The sequence below is a fragment of the Apteryx mantelli genome, chromosome 7, assembly GCF_036417845.1.
Source record: "Apteryx mantelli isolate bAptMan1 chromosome 7, bAptMan1.hap1, whole genome shotgun sequence".
NCBI classification, from domain to species: Eukaryota; Metazoa; Chordata; class Aves; order Apterygiformes; family Apterygidae; genus Apteryx; species Apteryx mantelli.
This window is the reverse complement of record NC_089984.1, coordinates 16627120-16646646: the sequence shown is the minus strand read 5'-3', so window position 1 is coordinate 16646646 and position 19527 is coordinate 16627120. Positions and strand designations below refer to the sequence as shown.

At 40.2% G+C, this 19527-nt stretch overlaps 1 protein-coding gene across 2 annotated transcripts in view; it reads right to left on the bottom strand.

The window, feature by feature from the left end:
* ZCCHC24 (zinc finger CCHC-type containing 24) overlaps positions 1-19527 on the bottom strand; it is a 133569-nt gene that overhangs the window by 25898 nt on the left and 88144 nt on the right. For both annotated transcript variants that reach the window (XM_067299861.1, XM_013960242.2), the window contains exon 3: positions 1126-1290. In XM_067299861.1, coding sequence (XP_067155962.1) covers positions 1126-1290 — 165 coding nt within the window. The remainder of the gene's footprint in view (positions 1-1125; positions 1291-19527) is intronic.

Here is a 19527-nt window from a genome sequence, read left to right as displayed (position 1 = left end):
GTGTTGTCAAAACTGACTTTCTGCATGAAAATTCAGCTTTGACAAAGTCAACTTGTAGCCTGATTTGTCAGGGAAAGGAGAGGTATGAGCTCAGGCAGCTGGTCTGTCCGTCTCGCATTAACAACCACTGAACCGGTTGACTGATTGCAACCAATTCTGACGGGGTAAAACAGGAACCTGGAAGTCAGGTTTCACGTCAGGAGGTGGAAGGCTGGGCAGCTGGAAATGCAGCTGTGAGTCAGGAGGTTGCCACAAGGGAGATGCACAACTCCAATCTATAGGGAGCAGGAGGGAAGGCTATGCTATGGCTGATAAGATGGCTAAACTCTGCCTCTTTGCAGATACAGGTTTCCTAGCAAAGCTGCTACTTAGAGTTGATCCTTCCAGCTTAATAAAAGGCTTTCCCTTGAAGCTCACTTTGCTTGGGCATCACTTGCTATTACTGAAATAGAGAAACTTCTCTGACTAGGCTGTCTTGCTTTGCTGTTACTAAGAGATTTTGTTGGCAGGAGTTAATCTTAGCATTCTTCTTTTATCACTAATCTTTATAAACAGACATAACCCCTCTACTAAATCCAACCCTGCCCAACAAAGGACAAAAAGCGAAGTAAACATTGGAAATAACTGCACTGACACCAGTGGAATAAAAACATTAAATTGGTATAAATATGAAGAGGATCAGAGGTACTAGGAGGCTCACTGTTACTGTTGCACTTTGTTTTACTCTATCTTCTGATGACTTTATCCAAGATTAAGATCTCACAGTCTGGTTTTATAGGTAGATTTTGTTCTGGAGCTATCTTTATTGAAAGACAGGACACTCAGATTTTGCAGCTCTGCTGGCACCAGTCCCCATTACCAGGACTGAGAATAACAGCTTGTTTGGGGAACAGTTCTTGTGGCACGTTATATGCACCACCATAACGTTTACTTATACTTGTGGAAAATCCATAGGTAGTGGTACAAAAGCTGTTTATGATATTCAGTAGGAACAAGAACTTGCAGCTGTCTGGCTTGTCCTGTTCTTTTACGTTAAGTCGTGTTTGAGTCACCCGTGCTTTACAAACTCAACAAGCGTGTGCCTAGTTCCAAGCCTGTACATCAGCAGGTCTGCAGTTCTCCTACCTGTTTGTGAGGATAAACATTAATGTGGCACTTGATACATTCTTGTCCCATGTTAGCCCAGGAGTTTCCACTCATCCATTTTCTCTTGCATTTGGGACACTTGTATTCACCAAAACAACGTTTCTTGCCCTGGTATGGAGTCAGACCTTCTCCTTTTGGACGAGCCTAAAACAAAAAAGAAAGGGAAGTAGCAATAAATGACTGAAAGGGTTGGGAGGCAGGAGTAGAAAAGTAATTTTTTATTAGGAGATATTGGTAATTCATTAGTATGCGGATATGTATTATATCTGAAAGTGCAAACTGGGGTTAAGTAGGGAAGGAAGACATGTTTTTGATTAGTGTAATCATTCATTTTATTAATTCCATTAAGTTTTTTTCTCTTTAAAAACAATGTTTCACTGATCTCTACGTTTTGAGGGAAATGGAAAGGGATTTCCAAACATAATGGACTGTTATGATGTCTAAATGTTCAATGGGTAAACTGGCTTTCTTTAGTGAATATTGCAGAACTCTAAATATTCTCACTGAAATTGTGTGATGTACTTAAAAGCACAGTAATGCACATAATATGCTAATACGTTAGGTGAAGATGAGAGTATTACACACAGTTGTTTTGAAGATAGCTGTAAAGATGTAGCCATTTTCCCAGAGACTCAAGCATTTCAAGGTGTCGAAATACTGCCCATACAGTCACTACATTTTGTTTGTTGTTGCCTAGAGGGAGAAGCTTTTCTCTTGGATAGTGGCAGAATGGTACCATCACCTATCAAAGGGTTCTTTGTTGTCCATTCATATGTTATGCCTCCAGGGCGTTTTTTTTAAGGTTCCCAGATTAAGTTTACAAAAGTTAAATGGCCTATCATTCTGGGAAAGGGCTTGTTTTGTTTCCGGAGCTTGTACAATTTCTCGGCGTGGAGGTCCAAATCGTTTTCTATGTGAAAATATGGGTTGAAAAAGCAGGTGCTTGGCAGAAGACCTGAGCTTGGCAGGAACTTTGGGACTCCAGCTCCCACGGCTCACGGAGATGATGTATGCTGTATTCCTTCAATGGTCGCACGTGGGAGCAAGTGACAACAGATCGCTGAGCATGATCCATCCTGCATACTGGTGAATGAAAGAAGAGTAGGGACCCCAAACCTGTTTTGCCCTCTTTTTTTTTTTTTTCCTGTAGTATCAGGGAACAGAATTCCCTACTTGTTTTTTCATACTTACTCTTCAGTGTAGTGATATTTTTCTTTAAGAAATCAGGCACCAGTAGTAACCTGCATTACTAATAAACAAACATCTATAATTTGTTTACTGGCTCTCAAAATCTGACAGGTCGCTGTAAGTGTTCTGGCTCATGCCTCACAGACCATGAAGCTGATGCTAGGACACATATATTTACAGAAGTGTTGCACCAGAAAAAAACCCTGGTGTAATGAGAAACATTTGGAGTTCTAAGACTGAGGGCTGGCAGGCACCATGGTGTCCCTTGATCAGGATGAGAGATTGTAATTGAACATAGGGCAGGAAAATGTTAATTTACGGAGACATCTTTATTTTGGACACTTAATTTGGCTCTGTCTCTGAGGAATTTGTATCACAACTCAAGTCACTGTAAGACGGAGTCATATGCTCTCTTCACTTAGAAGTTCTCATGGAATTGAGTAGGAACTCTGCACAGAGAGTTCTCATGATTGAGATCTGTCCCTCTTCGCCCTGAGGCTTCACAGATTGTTTTACTTGCAGATTCAACTGGGGCTACGTTATCTGACCAGTAGAAAAGAATTATTTCCAACTCTCAATTTCAGTGGCACTCTAACTTAAACTCTTCCTATAGTCAGACCTGGAAATGGAGTTTCCCTTAGTTAGCTACCCTGACTAAGAAGCAGTCTTTTTAGAAAAAGTGAAGGTCACTGGGTGCATTGTTTCCAAAAGCAATAGCATAGACTTTGGAAGCACAGTGTGTCTGAAGTTTTGCAAATGTTTATAAACAGTGTTTGAACATCACACTCCCACTGCAATATGTTATGCCAGCCATACACAGTATTTAAACATCAGACTCCCACTGCAATATGTTCCACTAGCCACAATTTACAGACGGGAAACATTCGGATGACTACTTTGAATGGGGCTGAGGACTATAGGTTTCTCAAGTTTAGGTAGCTGACTTCAGAGGCATCAAGCTGAAATGCTCTGCCCTCACAAATGCACTGGAGGGCACTGAAGACTTTAGACTGTGGAGTCCTCTGTGTGTATAGCTGGGCACCACAAATGGAGGCTTTCCAAATTAGATGCTACTTTGAAAATTTGGCCTCTTTGACTTGCTCAGTAAATCGGAAGCAGAACCAGCAAAAGAATGTAGGAGACCTGACTCCAATGGTAATTTCCTGTTATAATCGCTAGACTAAACTTTTGATTTATTTTTATTTTAACTTTTCAGCTGTCACAGCTCCCTCCTCAGTCAGTGACTTTAATTAGTTTGCTGGCAAAGCTATAGCATTCTCTGTAGGTGTTTCACTATTATGCTTTATGGATGTTTATACTTTGCCCTAACAGATATTTTCCTTCCCATATCTCCAGTTTTCCAAGCTGTGACCCACAGGGAATTTGGATTCTCAAACAAAAAAGCTCGTTTTCTCTAGTGAGAAACATCATTAGTACTGACAGCAGTGAAGGCAATTCTCCAACTCCCTTCACCCTCAAGGTCCAACAAAGCTGAAAGTTTGACAAAGTATGGTGGAAGGCAAAACCTGAGTGAGATACACTAATGGTCTGAAAGGTCCTGAGCTCATTTATTTAGTGTCTGTGGCTTCACCAGTGCAGCTGAATTACATAAACATTTCCAAGAAACAGACTGCTCCTTCATGTCTAAGAAGCCAGCGCTGCCTGGCAGGGTGCATGAGTGCCTGGTCACTCAGTGACAGCAGAGTCTTGGTACTCATCCAGCCAGAGGGTGAAAACTGTTTTCACCAAAGATTTTTCTTAACTAAGTGCCAGAAGAGAGCGAGAAGACACATTCTTTGACTTTTGATACTAGCCTAAAGCCTCTTATTTCACAAATGGTGGGATTTACCTTGTTTAAGTGATTTTCCCTTTCCCCACATACCAACTCAATTTGAAGTGGTTAATAGTAAACCTTTGTTGGTGTTTTGGTCCTACAACTCCCTCAGTAAACATTATCTCCTCTTACCCTTCTTGCAAATAGGCACTTATTCATATTCTGAGTTAATCTGGCAAAGTTATGCCACTATTCATAATGGCAAAATATTTTGTTGTTACCATGTTACCATATGCTGTCCTGTTCCTTTTAGTCCCAGGTAGTGTTTGGCACAGTTTCTGCACTTGGCTGTAGAAGTTTTGTGAAATGCTATCAGTTTCTTACCATGTTTGAAATTATATTCAAACAGGGTTGCAGACTATAACATGGACAAGTTTTTTGCATTTTTAGCTCACTTCTGTGTGGATAGTTGACAATTTTGTGCTGTGCTTTAAAAACTGATTAGACAGGCTTGCTCTATTAAAAAAAAAAAAAAAAAAAAAAGCTTCTAGCATTTCTCCTGCCACGTGACTATTTTCCTCTCCAACAGCTATATGTATGTTCACACAGACATTTCAAAGATTATTTAATGCAGTCAGTACAGGTAGGCATTTGGGGATGATCAAATCCAAATAGATTTTTCTTTAAGTAATGGCTAGTTTCTGGTCCTTCAAGTACATCTCTGCCTAGACCTAAGCCTACAAAATAGCCTGTTTGTGCTGCTTTGGGGGATTCTGCGGAAAGGAAAGTCATCTTTCCCTAAGAGAGACCCTTTGCAGAGGCCGGGGGGGGGGTCAGAGATGCTGTGGCAGCCCCGTGCCCCTTCCCACTTTGTGATCCCCAGTTGGGGAATGACCCTCTTCTGCCACGGGAGTCCTTGTTTTTTTTTTTTGTTTTGGTTTTTGTTGTTGTTGTTGTTTTTGTTTGTTGGTTGTTTTTTTGTTTTGGGTTTGGGGGGGGGTTGGTTTTTGGTTTTTGGTTGTTTTTGTTTTTTTTGTTGTTTGTTTTTTGTTTTTTGTTTTTAACTAAACAAACCAAAAAAAGGAACAAGGCACAAATTAGAGCTGATCTTGGGCTGGTCTCATTAGTGCTGCAGCTGAAGGGGACTCAGGCTGGCCCTGGATCGCAGAAGCAGAGTGATTCTGCAAAAGCTCCTGCTGGGCCCTGTGGCCAGCAGCAGTTAGCCAGATGAAATGACCCTGCCCTCTGATTCATGGAAGAGCTCACTGGCTGTGTGGAAGCAATATATTATCCTGAACATTCAGAGAAATGCTAAGACAAATGAAATCATCTTTGCAGGTGTACCTAATGCATGTGCCTAAAAGCAGTGCATGTGTTTGCTTTAACGAGATCCAACGTGGGTGTAAAGCCAGTATTTTTTTTGTGTGGCACAGCGATGAAAATGACATCAATATTCCATCCTTCACTGACACCCAGCTGCCTCTATTTTTTGTATCCCTCTTCTTTCCTCAGCCAAAACCACAAATTGGCCATAATAAGATTTTAAAATTGTTTAAGTTGAGCTTTTCTGCTGGTAAGTGGCCAGCTGCGCTCTAACAGAACCTATCGGATTGTGCATCTCATAGAAGAATCTGCCAAATCACTTGGCAGTGACGGACATAATACAGGACTCTTTGCTTTCCCAAGACAATTCGCTCAAAGTGTCGGTTTGCACAGTCAGCACAAACAAAACAAAACACCCACATGCCCTGCTTAAGACTAGATTCATTATAAACAACAACTTGCAGAGGGTTCCTTCAAAGTGAAATGCAGAGGAACAATTTACTAAATGCTCTTCTTCCCTTCGTCTTCCTCCTGAGTTTGGGTTACATAGCTGAAAGGTACAGAACATAGGCGAAAGATGGTACAGTGCAGGGGACCTCTTTAAGGGTCTGTGTGTAAGGATATTTTTATCAAAGAGAGCAGAAAAGCAATAATAGAAAACACTAGCTTGATCCACTGACTGGCTCCCAAGTGATTCGCTGGAGGGCCAGAGCTGTATTTTGAAATGTGAGCCCTCTGACACTCTCAACTGTAAGTCAGCACAACTATTAGACGGGGTTAAAAGACTTATAGCACTTTTATTTTGTACTCCTCTACATACATAGTTCTGAGAAAGACAAAAAGACAAAAATACCCCAAATGTTCAATTGGAAAAGGAAAAAGGATGTATTATGACTGATTTGAAGTACTGAGTGTTCTGGGGCTCTGTTCCTGACTCTGCTGCAAGTTAGAGAGCACTGGGCAATTCACTTAAGTCCTCTGTGACCTTTCCCAGCTCTGAAGTCTGTGTAGAAGCATCGAGACACTTGCGCACATAAGAGAATCCTCAGTAAAAAATGGCCCATAAAAGGGAATCTGTAGATTTGCCAACATTTTTCTTTGTCCTTTCTGATTTTTGTGTTACTTTAAATTTGAGTATCAACAGATTACCTAGACAGATAGAGAGGTTATGTTTAGCAAACTAAATATACCTGGTCTATTTTTGCTTTCTGTGCATAGTCCACGTTGCTGGTGTATAATGTTGCTGATGTGTGACGCTGTGGTCACTTTTGAAGTATTTAAATGAATTGGAATTGCATCTTTAATTACTGCGTGCAATATAGAAAGAGTGTCTAAGGGATACAGAAAACAAATTTATGCTTTGCTTCATCCTTCTTGCCTCTGGCATAATTTGTGTGTAGTGTTATGAGGAGAACACTTACTCGATATGGGACAATTAAAGGAAAAGGGGGATAACTATTGGAAAGAAGACTTTTCATTCCAACATTATTATTAAAATAAAAATATCTGTTATTTGATTTACCAAGCAGCAGATACTGTGGGGTTTCTAGATACTGCCAGGTTAATGATGCTATGACAAAGCTGTATTTGAGCAAGACAAGGCTGAAAATAAACAAAAAATGAAGATGTCTTTCAGTGTGACTTAACAGAAGAGGCCAGCAGCTATTTTATTTGATTGGGATTTTTTAGGGGTCTTATCTGTCGTAAGGCCTAGGGCTATTTCAACCTCTGGCTGGGGAATCTACTGTATGGCTTTTATCATCACTGTAAGTGTGAGGAATTTACACAACTACATTCATAAAAATAGGCTTGTTCTCCACTGTGGTTAAAACTGGTGGTAGAGTTGCATGTCAGTTACTACAACTAATTTGAAACTTTCTCTCACACTTGTAGCACTTACAGGCTGAAAATCTGATCATGGTACGAGGTGGCTGTGTAGTGAGGTCCAAAAAATGATGAAACTATTACAGTCAGTCATCTGATTAAATCAGTAGGATTTGTCCCCACCTCTTCTGTAGGACAGTATGCGTATGGGTAGCCTTCCTGCTCGCTGCCAATGTGTCGGGCTGGGGAAAATGGCTGATGAGGTGCTGAAGCTGATGCTGGGCCTTCCAGAGAATCATAAAATTAAAAAGGGGGAGAGACCAGTTAGTCTGTCTTTTTAATGTGTCTGCTTGCGACTCCAGGAGTCACTGTATACTGTGCTCTTGCTAGTGTATTTTGTCACCTTGCCTGGAAAACATTTTCACAGCCTAGTGTATACAGAAGTTTGCTCATACACACATTTTCCTTTCTTAATTTCTTCTTCATGCTTGTACCTGTACTTAGCATAGACATAGTCCTCTACTTTCTTTGTCCTGGCAGTTTTAAAAACGTTTTAGTCTACTCTTGCATCCCTCACAGCTTCTCCTCTCCAGGCTGTCTGTCTCTGACAATTTAGAGGGTCATATTTAGCTTTTAGCCCTTTTGATCTTTCCTGTTATGACAATAATTCCTGTTCATTTCTCTTACTCTTCTAGGATGTGGCTCCATTTAGTCAGCGTCTTTCTAGCAGGGTGGTGTTCAGAATGGAATGCAATTTTCCAGGAATAGAGCATTAGAAGGAAAAAAAAGATGCAAGTTTGTGTGGCGCACAATCCAAAATAATATTCATCTTTTTATTTCACTTGAACAAATATCCTGTTTCTGCTGTGTTACAAACATATTTTCTTTCCCCAAACCTTACTCTTTGGGAGAACATTTAAAAGCCATTCAATTAACCTGTATAAATGAACTTTTTACACTTTTTACAATGAACTTTTGAAAGGGCAGAAGACCGATTTTATTTTTGTCATTTTAATATGTGAGTGTGTGAGCTGCTTTGAAAAATCAGTGTTGTCAACATGTTGTATGTTAACTGTGATTTTGATCTTGTTTCCACAACGGTAAACCAAGAGGAAGATTTGGCAGTACTTGTTACTAATAACACACACATGTTTTCTGATGCTGATTAAAGCAATAGGCATGGTTGTCATGGACATGCTGATCAAAGTCTAGAAATCCAAAGAGCTGGCTTGGCAAACATTCTAACATTTAAATCAAAATCCGGTTTTGCAGATTTTTCAGAATCCTAGCCATGCTTTTGGAACAAAGGCTTTTCTTCTGTTACAAAATGCTTAGTTGAGATGATCATTAGAACCATCCTTGGGCTGAAGATATATCATACTCTTTCTGTGCTAAGCCAGTTTGAAGCACAATACTTGCAGAACTGCCAAATATTAGTTACTATCTGATGCATCAATTAGCAAACACTGAATACTCTGAGGAGTTGATAGTATGGATTTCCTTCACTCATCCTATTCTTCACTCCATAGCCAGTATAGGGATAGAAAGCATAGAAAATCTCAGTACCATACAGTCTAAGAAAACAACTGTACTGACTACATGATAGTATGCTGTTTTCACGGGCTCCTGTCTTATTAACAAAAAAAAACTTGGAAGTATTTGCACAAGCAGTGACAAAAGCAAGCAGTGTAATAGAAAAGGACTTGGAAAAAATGGTAACATGATGAAGGGTCTAGTCTTGGCCTTCCAACATTTAAATTGAGTATGTAGCTCTGACGGATTTCCTGTCTGATCTTGGTCAGGTCAAATAATCAGACTGTGCCTCAGCTCAGCATTTGCAGGATGGAGATGTCATTATGCCATTCCCTACATCTCTGCATTTCTTGTGGCTGCAATTATCTTGGTTATCTGTACTTCAAGGATTTTTTTTTTTTAACCTGTGCATGCTGCTGCTTGCTTGTTCAATTACTGTGAAAAAGCTCCCAAACTAATCATTTACACTTGAGCCAAGCACAGTTTTAATACATTTGTTCCCGTAGGAACTTGAAAACAATGGAATTATTTGAGCATATACATAGCTGCTTAATGAACTTTCTTTTGAAAGTATTGCATGACTCAGCCTAATCCAGAACCTAAATTTTCAAGAACAGGGCAAGAATAGGTCTCTGGCCCTTATGCATATGAAGATAACTATCAAAATGTGAACCAAATGTTAACTTACACAACGAAGCAAAACTCCTGAAAAAAAAATCTCTTAGGGAATAAGGTAGTGAAAACTGTTCTCAGTGTGTTACTTAATGCAGCACAAAGTTAAAAAAAAAAAAAAAAAAAGGGGGGGGGGCATGTAGACAGTGGGGATGGGTAGCGCCTAAATGAACCTGGGTCTCTGCTGTATGATTTAAGTATTGTATGTCATAGAGAAAATAGATTTGCATATCAAATTAGGCATGTGGAAGAGTTAAAATTACACTCGCCTGCTGGGATGCAGTGAGGCACTTCTTTTCAGTGTTACAAGATCATATTCTTCCAAACAGCTTGAGATAAAAGGAAGTGGTTGAAATCTTTTTTTCCCCTTCCCTGATACAAAATTGGCCATGCTGAATTAATTATGAAGAAACTAGGAATGTATTCATTTTAATAGTTTCCTGATGTGTGGACTCTTTTGTCCCTTTCATTCGTTGCTTGAAAACTTACAATAGCAATACCCTCCTTCTCTTTCTCCCCTCCCCCTTCTCTTCTCCTAGCACTCTATATTAAAAATGTTGGTATTTTGTTCAGTAGTCAGAGTTTTGGAGTAGTGAAGGTTACACCCTTGCTATAATCAGACTCTACCTCTTCCAAGCTGAAGTCAGGACTCATATTTTTGTTCCTGTAGGACCTGTTAAATTGGTCTACACTTAGATGGCTTCAGGCAGGTTTCAGATTTCTCCTAGGGCTAATATGATGCAGCTGGGGCACTGTGCTAATGATGAGTTGGCAGGTCTAAAGATGACTATCTTTTGTCCTTTAACAAGCAGTGCACTAGCTCTGGTAAACCCCTTGCCTCCTCACAGGTCATGGGTCCCTTCCAGAAGCAAAACACATAGGAAGGAAGACATCTGTCACTGGAGGTCATTATATTCCAAACCTGTGTGAGTGGTAGGTGCTTTTAAAGCTCTGTTTAAAGTGAGGAAAGTTGCCTTCTGCTTCAGTGCTGTTCCAGTACACGCTTTTACCAAGTCTCGGACTGAAGAGAAGATTTGGACTGGAATATGATGTTGGTATGCAGCTGTGGATCTCCATTAGACCCTGTGATAGTACTTCTTTTCTTATTAAGTGTCAAAGTGAAGAAACTGCATGAGAAGACTCAATACAGGCTAGATGGATGTGTCACTATGTGTTTGGAGCAAATTCCTAAAAGGATGTGGGTCAGGGAAGTTTCCAAATTATGTTGTTATCTTGGAGCTTGTGTTGCTTTTTGTCTTATACTTTGACTGAAAATCAGGCTTTTGTCATGTCACCCTGTTCACGCAAGAATAGTGTTGCCTCTATTATTTGAACTCTGTGTGAAAGCTGTATTGAAACCTTAACTGATGAAGATGTGACTCATTTAATTCACTAGAAAACATAGTTAGCACTTACTCTTCATGAACTACTGTAGCTTAATCTTGTACTGGGTGCAGCAGGATTTAACTTTGGTGTGAATTTTCAGGGAGGAACAGAGGAAGGGCCTGTATTAAGAGTGAAAGGACTGTAGGTGCTGATGGGAGGTAGTTTCCTCTGCTGCTCTACTGGCTTTGTAAAATCCTGCTCTAGGGCTATCAGCATCTTTTGGCATCTTTATCCCTTTGTAAATATGGTAGTGTTGAGGCTCTCATTCCCGTCATATATATCCCATGTACGTGCATTGGCATCTGACGGGCTGCATTTGCTAAAAGTACTTTGGGAGGGACTTCAAATACCGCAGTGAACTTAGGGAGAAGCCTCACCTTGGGAATCTGCAACTCTTGCTGGTTCATTAGAAACCAAGTTTGCTGATCTCCAGGGACATCAAGAGAAACCATTGTCTTATACTTGGGCTTTTTTTCTTTTGAGGCAAAGTGATTAGTAGGACTCAGTTGACATCAATGAGTTAATTGCAATAAATGATTTTATTTCAACTAGAAGTTTTGACATCATCATGATACACCTACTATGTCATATCATGACATCATATATCTAACAATAACAAGAATTTATTTCTTAGTGCAGTTTCCTAATGAAACTGCATGATCCTGCAAGTATCACCTGTTTTACTTCTACCACAACAATTTTGTAACCCCCAGTGAGGTCAACTAAATATGACAGATACTGAAATATTCTTAATTAAGAAAGAAATTCTTAAGAAAGATAACAAGTTCCTACACAGTAGTTTCCTTGAACAGTCTCTGTCCTGTGCTCTCACAGGAGAAAGGCAGCATGTTCTGCTGGCTTCTCAGAGGAGCCAGGAGGCTGTGGCCAGCTGGCCAGTCTGCCTGTGCGTAGTGGCCAAAGGAGGAGTGCTCTGCTTCTGGTGAGCCTGCAGCCTGGGCAGAGCTAGGGAAAGGGCATGTGAAGGAAGGTATAGAGTACCATTTGGGGGCAGAGTATATTTTAATTCAACCACAAGACACAATGCAAATAGGAAATGAGACATTAGCAGTTTTACCATTCAGAAAACTGCTTATTTTGCTTTGATTTGACTTTACCCTACTTGTTGCACCCTCTGGACTGACACACTCTAGACTTTCCTTGTTTCCTTCATATGTATATGAATTACAATAAAGATGGATCTTTTTTAGCCTGAATCAGAAATGCAAAACTCCTGTAAAGGTTTTATCTCTTCCAGGTAAATCATAGAAAGCTAAGACAATAAGGACAAGTTTCAGAGGAAAGGATGTTACTGGAAGAACTCAGCCTTCTTCCTTCCTACTGCTTTTAAAGGGACAACATCTGTTTTAACTACCCACCCAATTTTTATTCAAGACCTGCTTCATGGAGGAATTTGTGATGGTGAATTTCTAGGTGACTGGAAGCTGGCATAACCTGCACACTGAAGCACAAGAATTGGTATAACTAAACTAAGAAAAATCGAACAGGGAAAGTCATGAGAAAAAGAATGTGGTGGTGTGGTTAAGGCACTGGACTGGGCCTCTGGAGGTCTGGCTTTAATTTCTGGCCTGACTACAGCCTCTTTCTGTGAGTTTGTGGACAAGTTACTTGATCTGTCTGTGCCTTATTTTTTTTTAATCTGGAGTATGGACAGTACTAGCATACTTCACATTGTGAGAATATAATTAATGTTTGTTACTACAAAAGTGAGCAGTATATGAAAATCTGAGTTATACAATTCTCAGATAGGGTTTTTTGAACAAGTACTGCTAAAGGCCTATTACCAGTGAACCTGACCTCACCTCTTGAGCCAATTTTTTTAAGGGCTCTGCTCAACAGATGTTTTCTTTTGTACATTTTCTGTTTTCCCTAAAGTCTGGTTGGTTAAAGTAGACAGAAATGTCATTTTCTATTTAACTGCTTGTGACATCTCCACTGATACCTCTTTTTAAAAAGTAAACAAAAACCACATGGCAGAAGGTAAGGTAAGTGGGTATGCAGTTGTTATAAAGATTTCTAGCTAGGGAATTCTTCATGCTAAGGATAAAGCGTGGGCCCTTTGAACTCTTCCTACTGCAACACAAAGCCATACAAAGACTCCCAGCACCCCATCTAACCTCCACACCCCAAAGAAAAGTAATGGAGGCTCACAGGACACTAGCATGCTTAGCACGCTGTGGCTTGTCCTCCTCCAAAATGAAATACCACAGCAAGAGTGCCATTGCTCCTAGCTGGAACAGGCCCAGTGCTTGAACTATTAAGAAACAGGGAAAGGAAATAAAGACCAGATGAGCAACCACCCTGGCTTTCCCCACCTCAACCTCCCTCCTGATGCTGTCTCCAAGATGACATGCAAAAACATCAATTGAGTCAGTCAGCCTGCTTTAAATTACAGCATTCTTTTGGAGCCTGGAAAAATACATGCTATGCATAGCCCAAACATGAAACATTACTTCAGCTGCTGATATCTAAACTGCGTAAAAGTTCTTTATGTTTAATAATGCAATAGAGACTTTTTTTGTCCTGGTCTCAGTATCCTTTCCTCTGGTGATATTCTGATACACACGAGCGTGATGCCTAGAGGAAAGTCTCAGAAACCTACCCTTTCTGCCCACAGTGGCCATGTGTATGCTCTGTCCACCTGGAGTCCCTGGATCCCAGCTGCCTGACCTAGTTAATGTGTGTGACACCACTTGAGAGCTCCTCACTGGCATTGCTTGCTCATTTGCTTTGGACTCCTGTGCATATGCAGGCACCTGGAAGAACTCATTGCTAGAGGAGTTTTCTTCTGCTGTAGGCTGAGTCTCTCTGTTATAAAAGAGCAGGTTTTTATCATCTTAATAGCTGAAGTGCATGAGAAAAGGCTCACAATACTAAACATAAGGCAACAGCAAAACTTTGTCTGCAGTGAAAACTTATGTGTATACACCTCTATATATGTTATCTGCAACTTCATTTTATACACAGTTTGGCATGACCAAAAGGAGGTCATCTTTTGGTGTGAAGTTTGTGATAATATAGTATGAACATGCATCTCTAATCTTTTCCATCCTTGCCTTCCATTCCATTCCATCCTGTTCTTGCAATTGCATTTGCATTTTTCCACCATGCTCCATCACTTTTTTTTTTTAAACCATGTACAAAGCTAGCTTGAATAATCTAAAGGATCATTTGTGTCAGGCTACCAGGTACCATTGGCAGCTGCTGAATTTCAGTAATGATTCTGTGACTATCACAGTTGACTATGTCAGTTGATGTTTGTAGTGTTATAAGAACTCTGAACATTTTTAGTAAATCTTATACAAAGGACAAATCTGTTCACTACATAATATCTAATTTGGTCAAATGTAGAAATTTGCAGATCCTTGAAGATGAGGCAGGGCTGATTGCAATCAGTGGGAATGAAGTGAGAATGCTAATAGGGTATCTGAAGTGTGAGAGCACAACATAGTCAAAGTGTTAAGTGAAGAGAACTTCTCACATCAGTTCTGGCTAGAGTGAAAGGTGAGAAGTGGCATCTAGGAGATGACTGATGCATAGAAAAGATATGAAATGAAATTTGTAAATAGCTTTCTCAGTGATTTAGATGCTTTCCGAAAGTTAGAGTTGAACTGACTGTTTACTACTAGTTGTTTTATTCCTCTAACCTATGCAGTCAGAGAATAGATACCATAAAACAAACCAGGAGAAGGACAGCCACCTGGAATTTCTTGTGAAACAGAAAGGTCATATGTTGAATCAGGTTGTGGATGTTGAATCAGGTTGTGGATGTTGCATGTTTTGGTTTATATCTGTGACTTTTGAGAGAAATAAAATCTCTTATCATTTGCTTAAATACGAAACTCCTGTCTGACATCGGGCTGCCCCGCTGTACTGTAAGAAATTAAATCTTTTGGAACATACACCTATGTTTTAGACTTGTGTACAGCTGAGGAACAGGGACTTCAAGATTAAAATAATCATTGCTTTTAAAAATATTGAAAGGAAACTCTGTCTTCACTAGAGTACAGTCAGAATGGTGAAACAAAATAGTAACTTTCTAAATTAGTGAGTTGTAATCCCCATTTCCTTTATTGCAAGTGGATGGGATTTCTATACAAGTACTTTTATTCATTGGTTATTTGTCTATTCTTCCTTTAAAAAGCAAAACTATTCAATCTTTTGCAACCTTCCCAATGATTTTGACAGTAGCCTGAGACAACTTTTCCTATATTTAAACTTTTTTTTGTCAAAGACACACACAGCACTTCCTTATCATGGAAACCTAAAATCTCACTTCCTGGAAGTCACCACTTTCCTGTCTGTGTATAGAGAATTAGCTGTCACTGTAGGAGCCTGTCACTCTAGATTGCTCTGAATTCATGGTACTGGCGGCACCCCCACATCTGTTGCTGACAGCTGAGCAAATAGGGAGTAGCCTGAGGCCCTTTAGTAGTTCCATGTTCTCTGACATCCACTGAACCTAAGCACCATCAGCGGATGGGCCAAGGGATGAATGGGCCTTACAGAGCAATTGTGCTTTCTCCCCAGAACTAACCCCAGAATTGTGGGATCTCTGCATGGCTGCTCTCTTGCTGCACAAGTAACATAGACACATCAGAGGCAAAGCTGCTAAGAAATAGCGTGCATTATTTCACTACGCATGCATAGAAGATTTCACTCTCTGTTGTAAGACAAGAACAAAGTAGTTATTGTTATTATTTAGACCAATGGTGTCCAGGATACACCCATCTGACATCCTCAGGCCACCAGAGTATGAAGACAAATGTGAGAGCTAATCTCTTTGGCTCTGCCTGCATTTCAGAGTGAGTCTGCTCAGCTCTTGAGCAAAAAGAACAGGTTAGTCATTTTAGTCAACAAAGGGGGAAGAAAAAAAAAAAGTCCCTGACTACAATGTGCTCTTCTCACCACCCTATTTAAAAGAGCTGGTGTTGATAAGAATGAGAACTGGGATCTTTGCCCCAGTACTCATTGCACAATCCAGGTTCAAAACTAGACATTTGGCTTGTGCATAGCTCCCAGACTAATAGCTGCTCCTTCAGACTTTGTAGTTTGCTTAACTGATTCAGACTGCCTTAGTGTGGGGAAATAATCTAATTGGCACTGATATTGCTGTGGTTGGTTGTTTCCTAACCATGGTCTGAGTGATGTGTTTGGAAGTGATTATGGATTTGGTGTGGTTCTACATTATTCCTGATCTATCTTCCCCCTCCCATTGGAACCACTGCTGTGATTCAGCAGTGCCTTTAGCTAACAGATTAGCAGAAGGTAAAAGGAAAGGTAACTGATCAAAGCAAATGCTTTCATTGTAGTGTTTTGTATCAACTTGAAGTGATACCATGTTCTAAGAACATCCCAACCCTGAAAGGAGCAGCTGCAGACCGGAGTTCCTGTGCACTCCAGAATTTGACAGCTACAGCTTTCATGAAACTGTCTCATAGGCTGCAAGATTGAGAACCAAATCTCAACCTAGCTTCTAGCAAGAAAATGCCATTTATTCAAACAAACAAACAAAAAAACCCATTAGGTATCAGTTTTGCTAATGAAGAACATGTTGCACCAAAAAGCACATGTGAGGGAAAGCTGCAGTGTTCAGCTACTGCACATTTTCTAGGGGCATTTTTTTCCTAAGGTGCTGCTTCACCCTGTTCAGAATTTCTGATTCCACTTTTGTCCTAGCAGATTTACATATTTCTGATAGTTCTAATAGCCATGGGCAAGCAAAGTGAAAAGCTCATTATTAAACAATAGAAAGGATGAATACATATTATAATAGAAACATTATGAGAGCAGAAGATCCACCAAGGAACTGTAGGGCATGGAAGACTTGACAAGGCTTTGCACTATGCAGAGTGCTTTCATGGGAAAAGCTTGTGACCAAGGCCATCCTCAACTTTTCTAAAGTCAAAGGCACTCTTCCTGACACAGAAGCAGTGAACAGGACACTGCAGAACATCTGTACTGGATGCTGTCTGTCTTTTTATTGTTTGCTAAAGTCCAATAACCTATTCACTTTTGAAGGGGTATTGTGCAAGGGGCATCTGGTATGAAATATTTGCCATAGTGTTTGCTACAGGAGCAGACCACTGAAGAGGTGGGATGAAGATGCAGGTAGAAGAGAGGCACACAGTCCTTTATCCTTTTTGCTACTTTTCCCCCTTTCTTATTTCTCTCTGATACTCTTTCCATAGAAAGATGCCACTCTAAGGATAGGATAAGGATTCATGCCTGCTCTGGCTTCAGGGTGAGAATAGGAGTAAATTTGCCTTGATCTTGAAAGGGGAAAAAGAATTCCAAACCATTGAGAAGGCCTTATCAAGAGTCCTTGATTTTGTTTTTCAAATTAAGATACTCTTCTCTGTTACATGGGAGTATTTCAGCAGCATTATTGATTAAAAAAAATCAATATGGAATGATAAAATACAAGATGAATACAAATAAGTGCATCCCACCTGTCTTACTATAAGGTCTCTGAGTCTCAGGGATGTTTTTTCCCAAACTGAGAAGTATCATAAAGGCTGTGCTGTTTCGTTAAGCCACTGACTTCAGACTCTTGTGTGGTGGTTGGCACAGCAGCTAATGTTTTCTAGTCCCTTGGTTTTTCAGTCTTTCCAAGGACCAGTTAATTTTATCTGCTCTGTATGTTTCAGTGGGATGTGCAGTTCAGTGTGTGTCTAGTGAGAGGCTCATTATCCTTCACAGACTCAACACAAACCCTTGATTTTAAAAACAAAAGAAGAAGCCAGCCTGTTTCCGGTCTCTCTAGCTGAGCCAGCACTGTGGGCTCCTTGGGTCCTTGATCACAAGTGCAGCTGTTTCTTTATATGCTTGGACATAATAAAAACAGCTCAGAAGGAAGCTGTCAAACTGACAGGTGTGCCATGAAGTGAGAAACTTGGCCTCAGGCACTGCCTGCATGTGTGAGTGTGCGTGTGCACGTCTCCCCACACACAGGTCTTGTGTTTGGTTTTCTCCAAGGCCTTCAAGGGCCTCCTTGTCATAGCACAAATAATCTCATCACGCAGTCTCCCTTTCTGCACTGTCTCCCAGCCAGCTCTGGTCAGAATAATCCCCTTTCTCAACCCTAATACCACAGCAGAAATGTCATCATTATTCTGTAACCCTGGTATTTGTCAAGCTGATGGGAACAATGAGAGCATTCAGTTAGCCAGGAGACAAGGAAAGGGTCTCAGGAAAAATCCCTCAAGGGGAAAGAAAAAGTTCTTCTGTCAGACTTTGAACTCCATTGGAGCTGCCATTTGTCTTGAGGTTAGACTGAATCGGACAGAGGGCTGCCTTGCATTGACCATGTCTTCAGCTGGGATCACAGGGCCAATTCAGGTTTTACTTTTTAGGTCAGCTGACTAGCAACAAATGGCCTTTCTTCCAAGGGAGTCCCATCTTCAATACTCATAGAGCTCTGCCATTCACCTGGATATGTTTTTGCTTTGCAAAATGAAACCTGCAAGAAGTGCATTTATCTTCAGGCTTACTTTGTATACGGATACAGCTACTAATTCTAATATCAAAGACTTGTATCTCCTGTCCAGCGTCTAGCAACATGAGGCCCTTGTGGTAGCTAGGGACAGCTGTGAGGCCTATCAAAGGCACCAGTGAGAGGTAGCAAGATAAGGCGGAGAAAGTTTGCTCTTCCTTGAACATCCTAGTAAACACTGCAGAGTGCTGAGGGACAGCAGAAATGTCACTGCAGACAAATATGTGACTAATAACCTATGAGAGAGATGTAGCCCTTTTGACAGTTTCCTCAGTAAGTCAGCAGACTCCTAACAAACAGTATTGGCTGCTCTTGCACTTGTTGAATTAAAGTAGGTAGCTAAGGATAGTTCTGGGTAACCTAGAGTATTCCAGCTCATTAAAAACATATCCACTGGATTTCTAAATATCAGATTATCTACAAGCTGAGTGTGAGCATTATGCCCACTTAGAAATCAAACTGCACAGAGCTGTGTGCAGGGATGGTTAATCCTGGGGTATTAGTGTTATGAAGACTCCTACAGTGGAGAGCTGGGAAGGCTTAATAATTTCAGACATTCTTATCTTTCTATTCTAACTTGTCCTCTAACAATGCTGTGTCAAAGCATTATCATACCTCACTGCACAGGTGGCTGTTTTAGTGAAAAGTTAAGTGAATTTTGCAGGCCATTAATAACATACACTTGGCTATTTTGCACCCAATTCCATTCCAAAGCACTCAGCAAACTATACAGAGTATATCTACTGTTATGGAAATGCTCTTCACAGTAAGGAATCTTTTGTCTAAAAATACTGGGGTATGCTCAGTATCTAGGGTCTTTAGGAAGAGACCTTCATGAAAATTTCTAATAGCTACCAAATGCCAGGCTGTGTTAATCACAATGGGATTTGAATCAGTTTTGAGAAGCTGAAGAAGTTTTATCATAATGCATAATTATTTTAAATCTAAGAGACTTTTAATGGCAGTAATAAAAAAAGGATATAGAGAGATAAGAACGTATTCATTAAGCATTTAACTTTCATGCATTCCTACCCTGAAATGGAAGAAGAGTACGAGTTACTTTTATTTAACTTGACATATATACAATTAACTCAGCAAATGTAGTAAATTTTCCTTAAAATGGTGAATGTTACAGTTCAGTATGATATAATATTACTGTTAGAGGGAT